This window comes from Leptinotarsa decemlineata, unplaced genomic scaffold (assembly GCF_025532065.1).
Source record: "Leptinotarsa decemlineata unplaced genomic scaffold, Ldec_3_MD MMD2_tig00026340_RagTag_RagTag, whole genome shotgun sequence".
Lineage (NCBI taxonomy): Eukaryota > Metazoa > Arthropoda > Insecta > Coleoptera > Chrysomelidae > Leptinotarsa > Leptinotarsa decemlineata.
The window spans coordinates 10,012,549-10,035,909 of record NW_027412694.1 but is presented as its reverse complement, the minus strand read 5'-3'; the positions used below and the strand labels follow the sequence as shown (position 1 = coordinate 10,035,909).

At 35.0% G+C, this 23,361-nt stretch overlaps 2 protein-coding genes across 2 annotated transcripts in view; one reads left to right on the top strand and one right to left on the bottom strand.

Moving 5' to 3' along the window:
* The window catches only part of Nost (Nostrin), a 288,623-nt gene that overhangs the window by 84,696 nt on the left and 180,566 nt on the right, over nt 1-23,361 (bottom strand). The gene's annotated exons all lie outside the window — the stretch shown is intronic.
* LOC111515535 (uncharacterized) lies at nt 1,488-23,299 on the top strand. The gene is made up of 5 exons (XM_074183579.1): nt 1,488-1,928; nt 8,651-9,199; nt 14,341-14,960; nt 18,572-18,821; nt 22,769-23,299. Exons 1-5 carry the CDS (start codon nt 1,580-1,582, stop codon nt 23,164-23,166), a joined length of 2,166 nt encoding a protein of 721 aa, XP_074039680.1. The 5' UTR covers nt 1,488-1,579; the 3' UTR covers nt 23,167-23,299.

Sequence of the window (23,361 nt, the reverse complement as noted above, 5' to 3'; positions counted from 1 at the left end):
TGCTGCTGAAAGAATATTTATTTTGCAAAAATATGCAGTAAGAATCATTGCCGGTATTGGTTGGAGAGAATCATGTAGAAATGCTTTTAAAAATTTCAAGATACTAACTGTTGCTGGTCTCTATATTTATGAATTGTGTATATACGTTTATAGAAACAAGCATAATACACCTTTCCAGCAACATAATTATCCAACTCGTTCTAGAGGCAAACTAATGCCCAATATTCATAGAACAACTCTTTATAAGAAAAGTTTTCTTTATCTTGGACCAAAAATGTTTAATAAATTAGAAGAATCAATTAAAATATCACCAAATCTTAACATTTTCAAATCAAGACTGAAAAAGGCACTTATTGAAAAAAATTGCTACACACTTGACGAATTTTAAACTGTTTTTTTATATTTTAATGACAAAATATCACAACTATGTGATAAAATTGACTTTCATTTATTTATAGTTATTTTTTTACATAATCTAAGCCAAACAAATAATTATATGTATATACCTATATGTATCATATTTTTAGATTATTGATTACTACAAACATTATACTCTGTAACGTGTTCTACTCTCAGACGTTTTGCTTGTCACTGTACGTATAACAATGTACTTTTCAACAAGGAAATAATAAAAAATTATTATTATTATTATTATTTAAGTATCAGTTACGTTTCAGTCCCAGGTAATTTTACCAGAATACAGTTTGGTTTGCATTCTGGTAACTAAATCCACTTCAAGAGTTTTCTTTTTCAAAAATAAGTATGGACAATCTTAGAAAATATTTCTGGTGCATAATTTCTATGTTTATGAATCCATCAGTTAAGATATTTCAGTAAAATACAAATGTCAGTGATGTAAAAATTGATGTATATTTTACTAACCTACCCCACCCAACCCAACCAATATATTTTGACTCCACACAAGATATCAATGAACAAAAATATCTGAGTTACAACAAAAGTAATTGCTTACAACGTACTTTACTTCATACAATATGAAACACATAACAAACTCATTGTTGTAAATTATGCTCGAAAAAAAACAACGCCGGCCGCCGCTGGTAGCCATAAACCAGGCGTGCCATGGCTAAGAGCGCGCGAGTGCACGATGATTCCCCGCCAATCGAGAAGCAGAGAGAATAATTCTACCGACTTCGACAAAACTTCGGAGAAATTTCGACAACATTCGATTACGATATTTGAAGGCTAGCCACGAGGATATCGGGACAGTCAAGTGAACGTTACAGTGCGGTACGCGAAGTTATCTAGTAAGGCGATAGACATTCAAATAATAGTTGAAGTTTTAGTTGAAGTGTTTGTGTATTTGAAGTGAAATAAAGTTGAGTTTGATCATTCAGTGTAGTCAATTATTGGTCAACCCACGGGTAAAAAAGTAACATTACATTAATGATGAGATGAAAATATGTCCAAGGCTTGCAAAAATGTCACAAACTAATTTCACTAATATATTATCCAATATCACCCTTTACAAACAAAACAAAAGTGACATTGACGTTAAAGTGACATACTTAGAAACATTTCTGATAAATTTTCGTGAAACTATCCATTTAGCATCAAAATGTCTCAGATCCCGCGAAACAGATTTGGCTTTCAGGGGCCTAGAACTGTGACGGCAACTGCAACCAGAACAACACGCATCCCCGGTACGAACGCAACAAGGACGGAGTCAAGAACTGCTGTGACCGAAGTAACGCCATGCCCGGCAGCATCAGCACCTCAAGCTGAAGGGCCCCAACGATCGATACCCAGACCGTCTGGGCTACAAGCTCCTCGTGCAATAAGTAGAAGAGCCCAACCTGACCAGCCGCCAAGTCAAATTTCTAGGCCATCCCAAGGTATTTCTGGACCTCCCCAAGTACAACCTGCCCCATCACAGCCAGCAAGTAGACTTAGACCTCCATCTCAAGGTATATTCATAAATTTTATCTCTTGATATATAAAATTGAAATCTCCGGTGTACAATTAATTTGAAGTAAACATTTTTCCTGCACCAGAACTGAATCCCTGTCTTTCGGTTCGCGTTTCGATAACCAAGTTAATATCATTTTGATATGACTAGAACTATCTAGTTTCAGTCGAAAAACAGTAATTTATTCATTTTCAGCATAGTATGAAGAATATATTTATACTATGGTTCCAGTGTAGGAAAATTTTTGTCATAACTACATTTATATCGACAACATTGATCCGCTCCATATCAGTCGCATTTATTAAATGGTGATACAAATATACTCAATCCACTTCAAAGGAGATGGAACCTTTGGTGTAGTAATGAATATTACTGGAGTTTTTTCCCAACACCAAATCGTTATTTTTACACCTCGACACGTGTTTCGATCACCAAGTGGAGGTGTAAAAATAACGATTTGGTGTTGGGAAATCACTCCAGTAATATTGACACCGAAATTGTCGATGTAAACAAAGTTTTTTTAAATGGTTTTATTCAGCTTGTCCTGTTTGTGTGTTTGTTTGGGTCAAATTTAAAGAAGTTTGACCCCCTTCCTATTGACAGACTGATCTGATATTCGGTAAACATATTTAGTTTTGAAAACAATACAAATTAATTAATTCTGTATTATTGTGAATCCGAAATGGACCCAGCTATAAAATGGCAGATTACATATTTTTTCACAACTACCTCAATATACGTTTCAAATGACAGGGCTTGACTACTAGTAGTGAACTTAAAAAAATTATACAAATTCAAGATGGCCGCGGCTACAAAATGGCGGATTGAATATTCACAACTACCTCAATATGGGTATCAAATGATAGGGCTTGAGTAGTAGAATAGTAGTACACTTTTAAAAAGATGCAAATTCAAGATGGCCGGAGCTACAAAATGGCGGATCACATATTTTTTTCCCAACTATTTCAATATGAGTATCAATCGTACCTTGATTGTCGATAAAAATAGAGAAACAATCAGAAAAAAATTGAGCCAATTTTTTCAAAAAATTCAGTTCTTTGGTTGTTCCGCTCAAGGCGATAATTTCTGATTCAACAGTACTTATTGCAACAGTGTTGCTTACGGCTGGACCAACTCACAGCTCCTCCTCCAATTTCGAAAACATAGCTACGGACTTTCCATCTGTTTCATTGGATCCTCAATCTGCGTGACTGTAAGGGCTTCCATAATATTTTTCCAGTTGTGGAGTATTCTAACCATTAGTCTCTTGTCCCATTTAGATATCGGAGAATATGTTTCATAATCTTCTAATAGTGCTGTGAGAGTCTATTATTGAACTGACTTATAAATGTAGCGGGAATACTAAATCCAGTCTTGTTGAAACCGACAAATATAAAAGACTTCCGACTTTCTAATATAATTTTTTATCTACTTCATTCAAAGGTACGGGTAGAGGAGTAGATACCTTTTTCGCTTCCAACATGTTCATTTCTCTCAAAAGTTCGATGGCATATAATGACTGGTCTAATCTTATTTTATCTTGATCTCTCGTAACTCTGACTGATGAAATATTTTTCATTTCCTCCAAGTCTTTGGTATTAAAGTTCTCCACTTGGAGCAATTATTGCTACTGTCGCTACACTGATTGACCATAAATTAGTCCTCAGTTCTGGAACATACAGAACATTTTTAAGTAATCTAACGGATTCTCCATTTTCTTCGTCCAATCGTAGTTTAATATCTCCAAAACCAGTTAATAGTCTTGCCACTAGCTATTTCTACAACTGTTTTGTTTGGTAAAATTTATGCATTTCTCAAAATTTGATGTAATATCATCGGTAGATCCACTGTCTAGTATCCAAGTATCCCAGTTTGTTTTATTATTCACCAAATGAGAAAAATGATGTGCATTCTCTATTTTTTCTATTCGTGAAGCACTAAATGCAAATTTTGAAGTTGAAGCTTTTGACTTTTCAACTCATTGGAAGATATGTCTTGTTTCGTTTCTTTTGCTGTAGACAAAGTACAATTATTTTCAATTTGACCTATCTCCAGACATCCGTAGCACCTCAAACGTTCATGTAAATAACTGGGTTTTGTTGTTTTGGTACTACTTTCTCTATTTCGGGTCGAGTCTGCTCTGTTGAATGGTTTTCCACGTGTAGGTCTGGAATTTTCACTTTTGAAAGCAATCTGTGTCTTTTCTTTATGTCCATTCAGCTTACTTTCGATTCGTCTTTCCTCTTCTAGCAGCTTTGACTTCAAATTGCACATATTCAGATCATCTTCATTAGCTCTCAGATTCCTTGCTAAGTGCTCATATTGATCAGGTACACCTGAATACTGCTAGAACTTTCTGCCTGAATTCAAATTTTATGATATGATTTCACAAATTGAGTGGACATACTTGATATAATAATATAACCCGTTTCGTCTATTTAGCTACTGATTGATCGTCTAGTATGAGCTTTTGGTGGTATTGATAAATTCTTTGAGTAACAGTGAGCCATGCCAAGTATCAAATTTAGTATGTATTCTCTTCAAAGTTTCCTATATGTCTTTAGCTGTTTTACAATGCATTATGTCATGGAGAATGTCCATATTCACCAATAGATAGATAACAGATTTTGCACCATGATCTTTTTTCCTGTTTTCAACTATAATTTCATTCTCGTCAAAACCAGGATCAACAGCTTGCCTCAGATTTTTAACTTCCAGGATTCCTTGCGCCCTCATAGACCAATATCGATAATTCTCGGAATTCAGTTTTTCTACTTTCAAGTCGTCCATGCTAAATGTCAATTCACCTCTGCGCTAAATTCAAAACTTTCGTTGTCAATATACTCTATCGAATACAGTCTTGGGCCCATAACCTGTTGAATTTTTTGTTGCAATGGTTCAATTATTTTAATATATTTGAATACGTTCGAAATCGAAAAAAGAAAATCAAGTTGCGTCATAACTTTCATTCATCAAAATTGACAACCACTTCATCAAACAAATAACAACATCTAAACACGTCTACAGAGCACACTCAAAATTTAATGGAACAGTTCAATACAGAGCTGACTAAAAATGAACCATTTATAACATCCACAACTACCTCAATATGGGTATCAAATGACAGGGTTTGACTACTTAGTGTACCATGGTAGTGTACCATGGTGAAAAAGATGCAAATTTAATTCTAATATATAAAAATGGATGTTTGTTGGTTGGTTGGTAAGTGATAAACTTCTACATCGCTCAACCTGTCGTGATGAAACTTGGCATGTATAAGTAATTCTTCATAGAGAAGATTTTTAGGCTATAAATTTTTCTATAACTCGCCACTAGGTGGCGCTGTAGAACAATTTTTTGAAAGCACAGTTCTATAGCGCTGCGCACGCCTAAGTTCGTTGATTCTGATTCTGTCAAAACATTGGAACAGCAGTGATACAGCAACATAGTACTAACTAGTACTGCAACTACCAAATTCTACACGGACGAAGCCGCGGGCAACAAGTTGTATAATATATACAAAGAACTCTGTCAACTCAGAATCAGGATACAAGTATGGACCTCCCACTCAAGTCAAGATTTTATTCGTGTCAAAGACTGTGTAGCGTTAGGGTGTTCAGAAATGATACGTCGTTAGCGATACACCACCCAAGTTAGGATAAAAGGTTAAAACGTTTCAAAAACTGTGTGACATTAGAATGGATAGTAATAATAATAATAATAATAATAGGGAGCAGGAATTGGAACATTTCTCTTTAGGACAGCTGCTCGAGCAGCTGATGAACTCGGTATAGATTTCGACTCTGAACGAGGTGACTACAACTCTGTTACCGAGTTGGAACCCGTTCAGCAAAAAGCTCAGATAAAAGCCGCAGAGATCACCTTACTTCTGCGGAGACAAAAGGATAAGCCAATGCATGGGGTCTTCTTCAATAACATTGGAGACTTTGGCTTATCAAAGCGCCTGACCTTCGCTTTTCTCAGGTCGAGTGGGCTGAAGTCGTAAACTGACGTGTTCATCATGGCTTGCCAGGATGGTGTTTTCAACACCTTAGTCTACCGCAGTCGCGTGATGGGTATAGAGGTTCCTGACACAAGGTGCAGGGCCAGCCGCGAGGCGCCCGAGACCCTAATGCACTTGCTATCAGCATGTCCAGCATATGCGGTCTCGGCCTATATCCATCGACATAACGCGGCCCTAAGAGTGCTATATTACCATCTACGGCACTCTTACGGTATTGACGAGACACCGGTGTTGCCCTACGCTTCGAGGGATATTGAATCCGTTGTGGAGAACGAGAAGTGCCGAATTTATTGGAACTAATCGTTTCGCACCCTCAGGCTCATACAAGCTTATAAGCCTGATGTAGTCCTTCTCGACCACCAGACCAAAACGATATTTGTCGTGGAGTTTTCAGCTCCTGGCGAGACGAATATTGTCAGAAAAGAGGAGGAAAAACGGATAAAATATCGAGATATTTTCTTCGAACTCCGCAGACTTTAACCAGATCACTCTATCAAGATGGTTGTTCTGATTATTGTAGTCCTTAGTGGAATGATGTCCTCTCTACTCTCGAATCTTAAAATCATACCGGCTTGTCACACTAAAGCAGAAATCTTAGCCGCACAGATGCAGAAGGCTGTCATTCTTGGCTCACTGCGCTTGCTCGGGGCACATGATTCTCGGACCCAATGATCACTTACCCCACGGTGTGGGGAGTGGTCATTGGTTGATTATGCTGGCGCGCCCTCTCGAATGTATCGGGGCTTCGGGGGATAGGGCCTGACCAGCGCACACTACGGTGGAAAAAAAATAATAATGTTTATTCAAAAAAAGTTCAAAATTTTACAATTGAAGTACATAAGCATATTTGATGATTGTTGAATAAACAACGGCATCACTGAAGCAATATAAAAAGTATTGCTTATATGTGATATAGCCAACATACAGAATAATTTAACGAAATAATATTTGACGAGAACATAAATAATAATGAAGTACAAATATTACATAGACAAAATACTAAGATAAAACAAATATAATAATATTAATATAATATAAGAATAATAATAATATAATAATCATAATCATAATACAGACACGTTTCAAAATAGATTACCAAAATTCGTCGCCGCAATGAAGATATACAAATTTGGCTGAAAAAATGAAATTTTTTGTAACTGCAACTGATTCATTATGTTATGACATGCATTTCTATTCGTTTCAATCCATTCTTTTAGTGTCTGTTTGGAAGTAATAAAATTCACAACGTTTTTTTATGTTTTCAGGCACTAAGTTCCAGATCTTTGGACCTAAAAAATTACTATATCTCTGTCCAACAAATTTTTTGCATTTTGGAATCAAAACATTACTATTTTTTTCCTGGTATTATAAGGATGGTTTATGGGTTTTTTCCCTATTTTATTTTTCTTAACATTCAGTAACATTTTCAAGCAAAATAGTTGTCTCACATCCATAATTCCTGCTTTCGTGACTTTCCTAGAATCATTTTCAGAATTTTTTTTTTAACAATATTTAGGCAATTCATATATGTCGCGTTAACTACCCCTCATCCTAGGATTCCGTATGATAACTGTGTCTGAATTAGTCCATAATAAAGTGTTTTCAGATGGGGAATATCGAGATTTTCTTTCACAATCTTAAAACGTGGTAGTTTTATTTTACAATAGTTTTATTTTATAAAGATTTCAAAAGTTTCATCGTGTATTTATTGACTGATCCCCAAATAAAAATGGGATGATGCAGTTGTGAGTGTACAAGATTGAAATAAATACTTTTCAAAGATTTTAGGGGAACATAGTTCCTGATTTTCCATAGAATACCAATGAGGGATGCTACTTCTTTTCGAATAATTTCAATATGTTTTGTCTACGATAAATTTCCATCAATACATATTCCTGGAAATTTAATAGAATTGATATAATTCATTAAATTATTGTTTGAAGGTGGTTGACAATGTTTCGTGGTGTATTTCATCAGTTCGGATTTCTATTGTCTAATATAAAATAAATTGATTTGAAATCCCTAAAAAAATAAAAAAATTAAAAAGATTAACGAAAGTAACAATTTTATTAAACAAAAAACTGAAATTAGAAAGAAATAACATACAAGCTACAACCAGAAAATAAAAAATTGAAATATTAATAATAATATTGTATGTTATTTCCTTGTAATTTCAATTTTTTGTTAAATAAAATTGTTACCTTTGGTTAATCTTTTTTATTTTTTCAGGTATTTCAAATCAATTTATATTATATTAGACAATGGAAGTCCGAACTGATGAAATACATTCATTAAAATTATTGGATTCGTACAGTTGTTCAATAATCTTTTAGAAATATCCATATACGAAGATTTTTGGAAATTTTTAAAGTTAAATTATTCTCTTGAAACTGTTTACATGTCTGTTTCTGTATCATCATTTTGTCGAAGTTATCCGAAGAGTATAATTGTTGGATAATGAGCAAATAATTTAACCGACTCCTTCAGGGGTAAATTTGTTATCGAGTTGATGTATATTGAAAAAAAGGAGTGGACCAAGAATAGATCCTGGCTGTGTCCCAAAATTTATTTTTCTTATGGAACTTTTTTGATTTTATATGCAAGCATATTGTTGTCTATCACTCATATAATTTACAAACCAATGAAGGATATTCCCTCTAATCCCGAAATTAAAAAAAGTTATTTGCATTTTCCAGGTATACCACAGATACGTATAAGCAGACCTTCAGGAATACCTCAAACTAATGCCCAGAGTATACCACAGAAAAGTGTAAGCAGACCTTCAGGAATACCTCAAACTACTGCTCAGGGCACTATTCCTCGTCAAATAGCGGCTCCCTCTGGAATACCTGGAGTTCGTCGACCCGCCACTCTTCCTCAGAAAACAGTTGAATCAACACCCCAGCCACAACTCAGGAAGCAAACACTTGCCGTTCCATTGGAGGGTACTCCAGACAGAAAGAGTCCCTCCCCAGGGACCTTTGCTCCTAAGACGGAACGGGTACTACCTGTCCAATCCAATATATCTAAACCATCCAAGCCGTACGGAATAGGAGTTAATGTACCCAAGTCTTTATTAACGGATCCTAAGATGTTTCACAGATCTGACAGGGTAACCCCTGAGGATCGGAAAAGACCACCGTCGAGGGAGAGGCAGCAAGCACCAGGCTCTTTAGAAGATCAAGTCAATCAATCGCTCTATAGAAAATCTTCTGATAAACAAAAGAAAAAGGTTTCTGCAAAAGGTGATTCATTCCTAATTGTTTTTTAATAGCTTCTGCTCGCGATTTTGTCTGTGTGGACTTCAATACTTGGGTTCAGAGAGAAATGGAATATGCAACAAATGTCGACTATACAGGGTATTTACTTACTACGGTACATAACTTCAAAATAAAACACAAGCGACAAAAAGTTGTATTTTCACTTGATTATTCCAAAAAATAAATGAAAAACTACAACAACAAGTCAGTGGCGTACTTTTTCTCCCAATATTGTTGACTGAGGTGCCCACTGAGACTTCACTGGACCCAAAAATTTCTATCTAGTTAGGGCTTAATAAGCGCCCTTTTACTTCCAATAACTGTAGCAAATTTCAACCAAATCGGTATAAGGATATTCATGATATTTTATAAATACCGTTTTTTTTTCAAACTTCAATGCCCTGTATCTCATAAAAGAATGTATCTCAGAAACAGAGCAACTCCGGACATATGTTTACAAGAACTTTTTATCTCAAAACGACATAAGGAATTACCCTCTGAAGTTTCGTACCGTAGTTAGAAAACACCCTGTATAATAATTATATGGGTGAAACAATTGATCCCAATAATTTCTTTCATTATACGTATTTCTCTTCAGATCCAAGTCTATACAAACAAAGTCATGGGCAGAATACAGAACAATAAGCAAAAAGTTTTATTTTCAATGATTTTTGTCTTTTCCGAAAATTATGTTTCGATTTAGAATGGCACCTAGAAACTTTTTGAAAAATGTGAGGTTCTGTTAAAAAAACTGCAAAATTAATAATCAGATAAGTGAAAAAAAATATAGGATTCTTTTTTTGCAAATATTTCGAGAAGTATTGAAAATATTCGTGATATGGGAAAATATTCGAAATATGGGTAAAAAATTGCAGAGAAAGAAATTTCTTAAAAGAAGGTAATTTACGAAAAGTTATTACCAATATTTATTAGTTTATTCATTTAGTAACGTAATAGTTTTATTAGAGGTGAATAAATATAGTTTAGAAAAACTGAAAAACACGCTTTTAAAGAACATCGCACTGAAAAGTTAAAAATAATCTTTTAAAAATGAGCTTGAAATAATAACGAACGAAAACTACTACTATTATTGTAAAAAAAGCGTGGGCGCTTTGTGCCATATTTTTTCTATATCAAGCGCCTGTTTCGTTTTTCACAATAATACTAGTATTTTTCGTTCGTTACCGTTTTAAGCTTATTTTGAAATAACTTATTTTTAACTTTTTAGTGCGATGTTCTTTAAAAGCGTGTTTTTTAGTTCTTTTAAACTATATTTATTTTTCATTTTTTAGTTTTGTATGCTATAAAAGCGTGTTTTGTAGACTTTTTAGGCAATATTTATTTTATCTTAACTTTAGTATCAATCAACCGTATATTGTTTAGAAAAATTACCATTCCGATTCAGGAGAGGGAGCCTGAAAATCAGCTACCAAGCCAAAGGAAGGCAGCATCAGGCGCGCAAAGGAGGGTTACAAATAATGCAGCAGGCGCGCGTGTTGATAAAAAAATACTTTTTTTCAAATGAAGAAATACTTGTAAAGTGTGTTCGAATTATATCAACGAGGTTACGTATAGCGCCACCTGCCCGCGAATATATGAAGCATTATTTTCAAGTTTCCCTAATTTTTTTGGCAGTAAACATTTGGTACTTCTCATTAAAAAACCTCATTCCCACACCTTTTCCAAGTAAAAGAGGAGCACCTCCTCAACAACGCTGGAGGTGATCGTTTTCGAAATATTTACAATTTTCTCTATCGATGCATATTACTTAGCTCCTAGGGCGCTAAGTGAAGTTGCTGAGAACATTACAAAAACTAAGTTTGTGGTGGATCTCGTCAAAATAAACATATTTTCCTATAAAATGTTTAACAAAAAATGATTCGTTTTCGAAATGAAGATTGTTGAAATTTTTCAAAACATGGTAGGTTTTTGTCATCAGTTTTTTGCAATCATAGTTATTTTCATCAAACTATATACGCAGTATACCCATACAGACTTCTTTAAAACTGAGCATTATCGAACTGCTTATTCAATCCAAATTAAAAAATTTGTCAGGTTTAATTATTCATTCAGAAAGTGCTACATTTCGGAGTTTGTAAAAAAAAATCAGAGAAGTACTATGTTATTTATTAGGAAAATAAACATATGAGAATTAAACGAAACAACTATTACAACAACTGTTCAAACTTGGGAACATCTTCTATAAGTTGGGGAAATTCGTGTTCCAAAAATGTAGATAAGCATCTCCTTTCAAACGTAAGGGGAGAAAATAGGGCCCAATTAAATAATCCCCAATTATGCCTACCTATACATCAAAAGAGAATCTGTCTTGGAAATGAGTTTGCGTTATTGCATGTTATTGCATGTTATTGCATGGTTATCGTCCGCCCAGATGTAGTTGTTATGGAAGTTCATGATACCATTTCTTGAAAAATTAGCCTCATCTGTGAAGAGGATAAAATTTGCGGATGTTGTTCGACTTTTCTTTGAATCCATTGAGCAAATTCGATAAGTGGTTGGAAATCATGTAGCGTAAGTGCCTGGATACGCTGAATATGGTAAATAATTGCTGTTCCTTTAAAATTCTGTAAACTGTCATGTGACTCACATTTAAAGTTTGACCGCCGCCTCCAATTCTAGAGTTCTTGTAGTCCGTGGCCGTTGTACTGCAGAATTTGTTTCAAAGCTCCCAGATTCAGAAAGTCGTCAGAAAAGATTCGCAAATGTCGCTGCACAAGGAGTCACGCGTTGGGGATACCCTTTCTGATAGATGCGTCTGGCCTCGCTTGAATTTCCGTCAGCCAAGCCGTATGCAAAAACCATATTAGCCATTTCAGCATTCGTAAAGTCGGGCATGGTACCAAAAAATGACTTCATAAACTCCGAACTGTGAATTTGCCAATTAATAGTTAAAAATGTGACAGCGAACTTTTATTTTTAAAAAACAAAATTTCATAGCCTACTCGATTTAATTAACTTACTTTACAAGCGGAGAGTGACAAAAATTAATAAAATCAAATTTGGCTATAAAGTAATATACATCGATATAGAAAATTGTAAATATCTCGAAAACGATCACCTCCAGCGTTGTTCAGGAAGTGTACCTTTTTTACTTGGAAAAGGTGTGGGAATTAGATTTTTTCATGAAAAGTATTAAAAGTTTACTGTCAGAAAAGTTAGGGCAATTTGAAATAAATAATGGCAGCGTACGCAGCGCCCTCTAGATGTTACATGAACATTAATACGTAATTATGATTTCCCACGTAAAAAAACCCCGGGCACCGAATTTCGTTCAAATAACTTATTTTTTACAAGAGTTATTTTTAAAAAGCGAACAAAAAAATTCAATTTCAACACCCCGTATCTCCAAAACGAAGCATTTTCGGACACAAGTTCATATAGACTTTTTTTTCTTGAAATTGTCACAGAAATACGTCACTTGAATATTTTAACGTACTTATGTTACACCCAGGTCGTAGGTTTTCACTCTTGAATTTATAAGTTTGACAACCCCGATAATTTATATAATATTCAGTGTTGGATTTTTATAGCTGGCACCCCTGTTCGTATAATTATCTCTCCATGAAGCTCACCTTCAAACTCCCTATATAACCACGTTTTAAGATTTCAAATGTATTAGTTAGTTTTTATACTTGATAATGAAATAAAACTCAAAACCGGTCGTAAAAATGAACGTCTTTTCGAAACCACTACTTTCATATAAACATTGAATCTCAGGACAAAAGAATATATTTCATTAGTTCGGACTTCCATTGTTTTATATGATATAAATTGATTTGAAATCCCTGAAACAATCTGTGAAAAATTGAAAAGATTATCTGAGAAATAACAATTATATTAAGCAAACAAAAATGAAATTACAATGAAACAAAATACAAGCAACAACTAAAAAAAAATATAAAAATTGAACTATCAACACGAGATGAAAATTAAAAAAAAATTATTAACTAGAAATGAAAATTAAAAGATTCCACGACGGTTCGATTGTTAGTATCTACAATCATCTCCGGATGATAACTGGGACGATTGTGGATACTAAGAATCGAAACGTCGTGAAATAATTCGGTTTGGAATCTTTTCATTTTAATTTTCATTTCTAGTTAATAATTTTTTTTAAATTTCCATCTCGTGTTGATAGGTAAATTTTTCAACTTTTTTAGTTGTTGCTTGTATTTTATTTCATTGTAATTTCAGTTTTTTTGCATAATATAATTGTTATTTTTCAACTAATCTTTTTAATTTTTTACAGTTTTTTTCAGGTATTTCAAATCAATTTATATCACAGTAAACAATGGAAATCTGAACTGATAAAATGCACCACGAAACATTGTCAACCACCTTCAAACAAAAGCAAGAATACTTTCGAAACAAATACTTTTGTATCAGCATTGAATTATAGTACTACGAGTAAATAATCAAACACCCAACAAACCAAACCATTCGAATTATCGAATACCCTAAAGAACGATCTAATGAGAAAATATGACTGAAATATAAATTTTGGTTTCTGAATGAAATATCAAAATTTCGATCCGTACTGAAACTTAGGCGACAAAAAACAAGAAATATAGAATAGGTTATTTCAAAAATTCAAACTCACTTTCTACAAGTTGACTTCTACAAGTTGAGTCACGTTAAAATTGAAATTTGATTTATATCTTTTTTGAAGTCAGTTATGAAGAATTTGAAAAGTTTGAAAAACCTATAATAGTGAAGTAAAAGATGAACCTGTGAAGGAACCAACCAAAATTCTTGAGAGAAGCTTTGAAAGAATGGATGGATGAGAAATATAAATTTGAAAATATCAGGCCGATATCATTACTGTTATAATCATCATTTAATAAAGACATTAAAAGAAGGCAGATATATTTTAATATATTCTAATCGAATCAAATCTTTTGAGATAAACGTAGTCATCAGTCATAATATTTTGTATTTCGTCGAATTGTAAGAATAGTATATTTTCATTTTATGAACATTTTGTAATTTTTTCTTCTATGGTTTCAAAATTTTAAACCATAATGGTATATTTCAGTTGGTATTCTGCTCTCTGCTTTCTGAAGCAATTCAGCATATGCCATTCTATATTTATGTTCATTTCGAAGGAAAAAGAGTAACAACGGCCGAACCAGAAGTTGTCGAAACCCCTGCTGGTAGACAACCAGTATTGCAAAAAGGTGTTTTCGAACGAAGAATGGAAAGAGGTGCTGAAGGAGAGAAGCTGGTCAAAAATCTTGCGTTAACCGAGTTCGATGAATCATTAGGGGAAACTGGTATGGTGGAGGTGGCGGTGCAACAACTAGATCCACAGTTACCAATGAAGGAGGGAAAGGAAGTTATTGGCGTTACCAGTACAGTAACTGTGACTCCTAGCTACACGACAATCTCTAGAGAAGTTCTGCGTACCATTACCGAACCTCTCGATCATGGAATCACTATGAAGCCGGCCGATGTAGCCCAACTCGTGAGAGAAGAGAAAGAAGATGTAGAAAATACTTTGAAGATGATACCTCCTGACCTGAATTTGTCTCCTGGAAAGTTTGAAGTAAAACAGCGGCTTCAACAGCTCAGGCTCAATTCCGAATCTATGGCACTTTTGGAAGAGTCAATTATGCAACCAGAGGTTACTGCTGACGAGGCGCAGTCAGAACCGACTCCAGAGACAATGGCTAATATGATGCATACGGTAGAGAATGGAATATCTCCCAGAGCTGCCCCAGATCAGGTATGAAACGTAGCTGTTTTCTTATTTTTTCACTGCATTATTTATTCATTTATATCCAGTAGAATACAAAACGGGACAAACCCAAAGAGAGTTTTCACAAATGATGAAGTAAAAATAACAGTAAATGATTTGATTGTATTACATAATATGCGATATCGTGTTATTAACAGTTGTTGATCAAGTGTAGTGCAAATTGCAATAGTTAGAGATGAAAATGATTATATGAACGTTTGAGAGACGTGGTGAAGGTTCCGAGGGAATTAGACAAGATGTCAATATCTATTAATTTGGATATAGAGTTGTAAAATTTACAACACCTATTTACATACATTGATTGAAAGTTGATTCAATACAATGCTAATATCGTAACAATAAAGACACATTATTATTATTATCATTATTATTTTTTCACCGTAGTGTGCGCTGGTCAGGCCCTATCCCCCGAAGCCCCGATACATTCGGGAGGGCGCGCCAGCATTATCAATCAATGACCACTCCCCACACCGTGGTGTAAGTGATCATTGGGTCCGAAAATCATGTACCCTGAGCAAGCGCAGTGAGCCAAGAATGACAGCCTTCTGCATCTGTGCGGCTAAGATTTCTGCCTTAGTGCGACAAGCCGGTATGATTTTAAGATTCGAGAGTAGAGAGGACAGTATTCCACCAAGGACTCCAATAATCAGAACAACCATCTTGACAGAGTGATCTGGATAGAGTCTGCTGAGTTCGAAGAGAAAATCTCGATATTTTATCCGTTTTTCCTCCTCTTTTCTGACGATATTCTTCTCACCAGGAGCTGAAAACTCCACGACAAATATTGTTTTGGTCTGGTGGTCGAGAAGGACTACATCAGGCTTATTAGCTTGTATGAGCCTGAGGGTGGGGAACGAATAGTTCCAATAAATTCGGCACTTCTCGTTCCCCACAACAGATTCAATATCCCCCGGAGCGTGGGGCAACACCGGTGTCTCGTCAATACCCTAAGAGTGCCGTAGATGGTAATATAGCACTCTTAGGGCCGCGTTATGTCGATGGATATAGGCCGAGACCGCATATGCTGGACATGCTGATAGCAAGTGCATTAGGGTTTCGAGCGCCTCGCGGCAGGCCCTGCACCTTGTGTCAGGAACCTCTATACCCATCATGCGACTGCGGTAGACTAAGGTGTTGAAGACACCATCCTGGCAAGCCATGATGAACCCCTCAGTTTCCGACTTCAGCCCACTCGACCTGAGAAAAGCGAACGTCAGACGCATTGATAAGCCAAGGTCTCCAATGTTATTGAAGAAGACTCCATGCATTGGCTTATCCTTGTGTTTCCGCAGAAGTAAGGTGATCTCTGCGGCTTTTATCTGAGCTTTTTGCTGAACGGGTTCCAACTCGGTGACAGAGTTGTAGTCACCTCGTTCAGAGTCGAAAACTATACCGAGTTTATCAGCTGCTCGGTCAGCTATTATTATTATTATTATTTTATATTTATATGACCTCAATATCAGCTATTTGGCGTCTACCTGCCAATGCTATCAGATTGAGTTGTATTTTAATTTTCAATAGATCATTGAGATGATGAAAAAAAATTCCATTGATATAGGTGATGAATTTGCTTTGTATAGGTTCAATATATGAGATATACAGGGGGTTCCATATAACCGAAACAAAACTGAGCTGACTGTTTTAAGCCATGTAAAATGTACGAACAGAGTTAGTATTTCTAAAGTCGTGACAAGTCCTGATCTGAAATCCAAGAGATCAATTAGCTTTTTTTGTAATATAGTTAATATGCGAGTTAAATAAAAGTTAGAGTCATATACCACTCCCAAGTCTGTGACTTCGGATATTTTCTTTAGCTGCTGCCTGTTTATGATATTGTTGGTGGTTATTTTTTTTGTTTCTTGTAAACGTGATGGAGTGGTATTTTTCAAGATTATGGAATAGTTTCTCTAGCAGAATTTCACAAGATTATCAATATCGTTTTGTATGAGAAGTGAATCATTGGTACATGTCACAGTATGGAATACTTTCGTCAGCGTACATTAAACAGTAGGAGAAACAACGACTAGATATATTGTTAATATAAATGTTGAAGAGAAGAGGCCCCAAATGGAAGCCCTGAGCAACTCCGGAAGTACTATTAATGAATCTAGAACTGAACTTTCCCAGAGTGACTGGCCGAGACTGTTTGGTAATATACAACTGAAACCATCCCAGCAGATGAACATGTGTACCGATTTCTGCCAGCTTATCTAGTAGAGTTGCATGATCTATCTTTTAGAATGCTTTGCTGAAATTGGTATAGATGGTATCAACCTGGTAGCCTTTGTCCGTGTTCTTCAAGAGATATTCAGTATAGATAAATAAACTGTTTTCAATGGATGGAGAGTTTTCAAACAATAACTCATTACCACTTTTCCATATTTTTGGGAAATAGCTTTTTTGATAGACTCATTGAATGAAATAAATAGGATATGAGACATTTCTTGAGCGCAACAGGTGAGTGTGGTCCACGCCAGGTGCTTTCTGAGGAAGATCCATAATCTTTCTAAAAAATAGTATTTTGAGGGATGTGATAAGGACTTAGTGAAGAGCTGCTAGCTAATCTATTAGTATCTGATTGGTTCATTTCAATTGCCGAGTTAAATGAAGAAGCAAAAAACTCTGCAAAAAACGTCACATATCTTCTGCCCGTCTGTTGAAAGTATTTTGACTTGATTGTTTATAGCATTGATTGTGGAGTGACCGCCCTTTTTCGGCTTTAAAAATTGCCAGATTTGTTTGGGATCGGAAGTTATTCCGATTTCTACTTGGTTTATATAGGTATTGCAGTTAAAGTCGATCAGAAATTGTGACTTGCCTCTCAAAAGTCAATATTGTTACGGAAAATTTTCCACTTTTTATAAAGTTATTTCTTTTCCCTGACCGTCATTATAGTATGTGCACTAAACCAATGGAGGGAATTCAGATTTATGTTTAGCATATTCCAGTAGATATTGTCTAATGTTTATATCTCTGACATAGTACATTTTAGAAACACTGTCCTCAGAGTTTAAGGGTAAAAATTCGCTATCCCAATCAAATGCACCAAATAAATTGCGAATTGAGACAAAGTCAACTTTGTTGAAGTTTCAAGAAGGCTTTTCTTGACATAAATAGAGTTTATTGGAGCAGGTGAAAATATTAATTTTTCTTTAGATTCAGTATCAATTTACTTCTCCTAAAGATGCTAACCTTATTAGCGAAACGCGCGTCGAGTGCAAAAATATCAGTTTGGTGTTAGGGTAATTTTCAAAAATCGGTTTGCAAAACCCCTCACTACCTCATCTAACCCCACGAACACAGGGCACTGATAAAAAAGTATTGTGAAACGGGCAAAAAATTAGTATTCAGCCAGTCCAGCTAGCCGAGCCTTCATTCCTCAACTACATTTGATAGCACGTTTATTAACTATCTGGGCGACTAAGGGCCACAGGCAAGAAATGTTTATGACTGTACTCTTATTTTTATTGCCGTTCCAATTGGGAATGGATAGACTATACAACGTGTCGATGATTAAATTATGTGATTTTGTAATTTTGCACTGAAAACCTCCTTCGTCATTTTTATGCTAATTTCAGGTTTTCCATTCTCTATTCTCCGAACCCGCCAATGAGCAGTATATTAAAATGAGTTCGGTGAGTCCCGGTCCACTCCAAGACGTTGTGATTCCGACAGAAGATGTACCTACTGCAGTACATCACGAGTCTGTTTCTGAAAACATGGATAAACTGGCGGACAAATTTTCCAGGATTGCAGAACCACAACAAGTACCGTACGTCGACATTTTTACCAGAGTTATGGATGAAATGAAGAAATCACCAGAGAAAGGTACTGTACACCAACCTTTTGAAATTAGGATAGAATATTAGATTCAGTGCAAATAATAGGTGTGAATGATGTTACTTTTTTGAATTAAAAAGAGATGTTATACTTTTTGGTTAACTGCAACATTGAAAATTACTCATGACAGTGATAGACATAATTATACCCTTATAAAATCAAATCTGGTATTGAATGACTTCCAATACGACTTTTTTTAAATAATCTTTTCAAGATTCTTCAATTATTCTAGAGTAGATTGGACTATTTAAAAGATATAAAATACATCATAGACCAATTTCAATCACAGAAAATAGATAGATAGATATAAATACATATGTACTGCAGAGTATTTGTACTCCATCAAAACAGTGGAATAAGTTTTTTGTAAAAGTACGACACAATATAACACAATTTTAAAACTACATACATTTCAAGAATATGTAATTTCATTCACACTCTTTTTTGACACAGAAAAACTCTACAAAATTTATCACGTGAACCCCAAACTGTTATTCCTAGCCCCATGATAGAGTAGAAGTTTGCATAATATTATGTTAGTAGTACTTCGTGATCAACATATTTTTTAAGTACTCTTATCCCATATATTACTGAAGACAAACTACTGCATACCTATATTGTCTATCTGAATTGTCCAACTCAAAGTATCATCAATGTGGATGCCCAGAAACTTCACTGAGGTATTGAAAATAATGTTTTCGTTATCAAGTATTATGTTATGTGGCGTTTCTGAATTGTTGTTGGTTTTGAATATGAGGCAGTCAATTTTTCCTTCATTTAGAATCAAATTGTTTTCAAGAAAATATTCCTTGCATTTTTTTATTGCTTCACTTCCGTTCTTGATTATATATTGTGAAGTGTCGCCAGTCAGCAGAAGATGAGCAGAATTTACATTTTTTGTAACCTCGCTGATGTCATCTATAAAAATAATGAATATTCAGGTATGCTTTTTTATAACAATTATAATATATTACTATCTGAAAAACAATATAAATTCAACTTATAAGGTACACAAATACATCTTTGAATATAAATATCGAATATATTGGTACAGGAGCATGAAGAAAGTTTCCCTCAGTCATCTCATAAAAGAGCACGTATGTTTTTCTACTCACAAGCGATTTTAGTGAAATTGATAAGACGTGTGAATCGTTGTATTTATAGCACGTGCCTACGGGGGTCTGCAGTAAGCTGTATAATGCCCTCTGTAAGTAGTCCCTCTGTGATTTACAAGTGCATATAGATTATAACCAGCAGCCACATTTTCTGCTGCAAAATTGTCCATATCCAATCCTTCTAGAGGAAATTCGATGAAAACATTCAATTTGCCTCTGAATTTTTCCGTTGGAGAGAATCTTTTTAAATGAATTACTAAAATATGGGGAAACTTGTGGATTGATAGGGACTTTGTGCATTTTCTCCTTCCCTTACATTTTGAACACGTCGGTTTCTCATTCCCATCCAAAGTTTTTTCTCTTGTGAACGAATCCAAGCATTGTCACGAACTTAATTGGTCGGTTCTTTGTGATTTCGAGAGAGACAAATCCCAGAAAAGATCAAAGGTTACTGATGAGTGTCCACAGTGTGTGCATTTTATCATGGATTTCAATTGACCAACGAAATTATCTTTAATCTTAGAGTTATGCATCCTCAAATATGTGAGCCATGACTCTTGTGCATTTCCGCTGTTTCTCAATTTTTCGTCAATCTCCGTTAAGATTGGTTTAGGTTTTTCATTAATTATATTAACGTCTTCACGTAAACCTTCTAAAAGATAACGAAGGAACTCCTGGGGATATTGATGGGAATCACCCATGAATCGAGGAGCAAAATTTTGAATCTGAGTTTTCAAGGAAACTGTATTTACTACTCTATCAATCGAATCTTCTGACCACACCCTCCATATTAGGAATAGTAGTATTGATATCTTTCATGAATTCATCCTTTTTCAAATATTCCAATAACCATCTCGTGTTTGGATTACGCTGTTCATGGAATAGGTGTTACCAGTAATATTTTTCAACCCATTTATAACTGGACAATTTGGAATATCTTTGAAAACCATTTCAGAATAACAATATTTCAACAATATTTCAACAATAAACAGAGTGGATGGTCGATGTCAGGTGTTTTCATTATTGGAAATCATTTGTGGAAATCATATCTTATGAACAGGAGTTTTTCATTCTTATTTGAAGACTACTCGAGAACAGCCGATTTCCAATGTTCCGAAAGACTATAGTACAGGTGCTTTACTAGCAATAATATTTAAAATCATTGACAAAGCTGTAAATGAAAATTTTCCCAAATATTTATAATACTTCGACGTCTTAAGCATTTATTTATATGGTTTTTGAAGGCAAAATTGAAGTGTCAAGATCTTCTTTCATACCCTCACCTCTCATACATGGCTTTGTTATGATTTGATACATTGTTTCTGTTCTAAGCTCTCCACCCTTCCCAATAACCCTTCCGTACAAGTGACCTTCGATGATTTTCAAAAACATTCAATATCATAGCTGGTGGAATTGATCAGAAGTATTTTCAATCATCTTTCTGATATACATAATAACAAAACAGAAATCCAATATATTCAACTTCGTTCCAAACACTGAAATGCAAACTGCTCTGAAGAGTATATTAAGTCAAATGAAAGTTATCAAAATTATAACTGAAAAAGCTGCACCCAACTATCATTTCATCGCCTTCTTGATCAGTGTTACCAATAACGCATAGCTTTTGCATATTTTCTGCGCATTTAACACCCTGCCACTTTGCTGTATCAGAGGAATTTTACCACAGTGTATCAGAGTTCAAACGATTCAATAGTACACTTTACTTTTTCTGCAGAAAAAAGTAAAAATGAAAAGACCAGAACCACCTATTCCGCTCTTTTATGTTCTGTGCACTAGATCGCTCAATTATGAAACTTGTCAGAACAGCGATAATAAGAATTGGATTGAGATGAGCAGAAACTTGTGCCTTTGATGTCGCGGAAGTTATTCTATCATCCATGAATGCATTAATTTTTTTTTCAATGAAACGAACTTCTAACGGGTCTAGATTATTTTAGTCGGTAGCTAAAGCTGTTAATCAAAACTTTACAAAATCCACTATTTCCTTACTAACACAAGCGGATGGTTCAATTGCAACAACAGCCTTAGAAAAAGCAAATCTACTAGCTGAACAATGTATGTCCCACTCCACAGTAGATTTTCTGGAAAAGGCACCACCCATTATTCCCACACTAGAATCTACAATGCCGGAAATTACTTTTCGACAATAGCTAGTTCGGCGAATTTTTAAACAGCTCGATATCAACAAAGCGTCAGTTCCAAAAAGCTGTTGTTTCCTTGAGTTCCTTAAAAATTCTAAAAATTGTCGATCTATTGACACCGGTCATACTCGCGCATTTTTGCATTACTTCCTCCTTACTTTTTATTTCGGGCGGATACTGTATTCTTAAAGAATTATAAACAATCATATCAATTGTTTTTTCAGATATATTTAATGCTGTCAGTTTCGGACGCTTCACGGTTTCTGAACAAATAGCTTCCATGTTGTTCAGCTTTTCATTCAACGCGCTCTCAAAGTGAACTGAAGAATATCACTAAGACTAAGACTAAGACGTACCCATCTACTATGGCTTTTGAACTCGAACAGAAAGTAATATGATATTCTCTTTCAACTTATTTGTTGGAGAGTGTCTTGGTTACTTCTAGACATATTTTCACATTTGTCGTAGTTGATTTGTTATTTTGTTTGTTATGAATGAGATTTTTCAAGAATACATTTTGTATATTCTTTTATTCAATTCGTTGCTGGTAGTAAATTATTTAAATGCAATACGCCTATGGCACTAATATATATACATATACTGCTGTAGTTTCTCTCATTTCTGGACAGGCTATAATAGTTTTTTTTCAACTTTGCAGGTAAGAACAAACCCAGGAGCTTTCAACCTATTTCCGACGAAAAATCCCTGTGGGTTAATGCTAAATTGGAACACCTGGTCAACGTTATTGGGGCCGAACCAGCTGACGTTTTGGGCGCACTCGACATAGAAGAACTCAGCAAATCTGGAGATTTAGAGCAAGAAATGATTAACGGCGTGGAGTTCTACGTGGATACAGACCCTGTTCAGTACATAAATAGGATACAGTTACGCGGCACCCAGTTGCCAAGCTATTTTCCGGGATATATGGTGGCTGTTCCGGACTTCCCTGGCATCGTGCAGATTGCAAGGTCACCTGATGAAGTGTTTGCAACTGCGTGGAAGTCCGTCCAACCAAAATACTTTGCCGATGATTCCCTCAGTGCTGTCAGTTTTTGATCTCGTGAATTTCAAGTGTTTTCTAATTGTAATTCGAGTCAAATTCGCGATTCAATAATATATTTCATATAAATAATTCATTGTCAATAAAGATTTAGGTCTTTGGTTCGATTAAAAGTATATTTTTTATAAACATGAGGACACTTCATTCAATTTTGAAAATAGGTTTTCATATTTCCAGTAGGAAAATTGGAA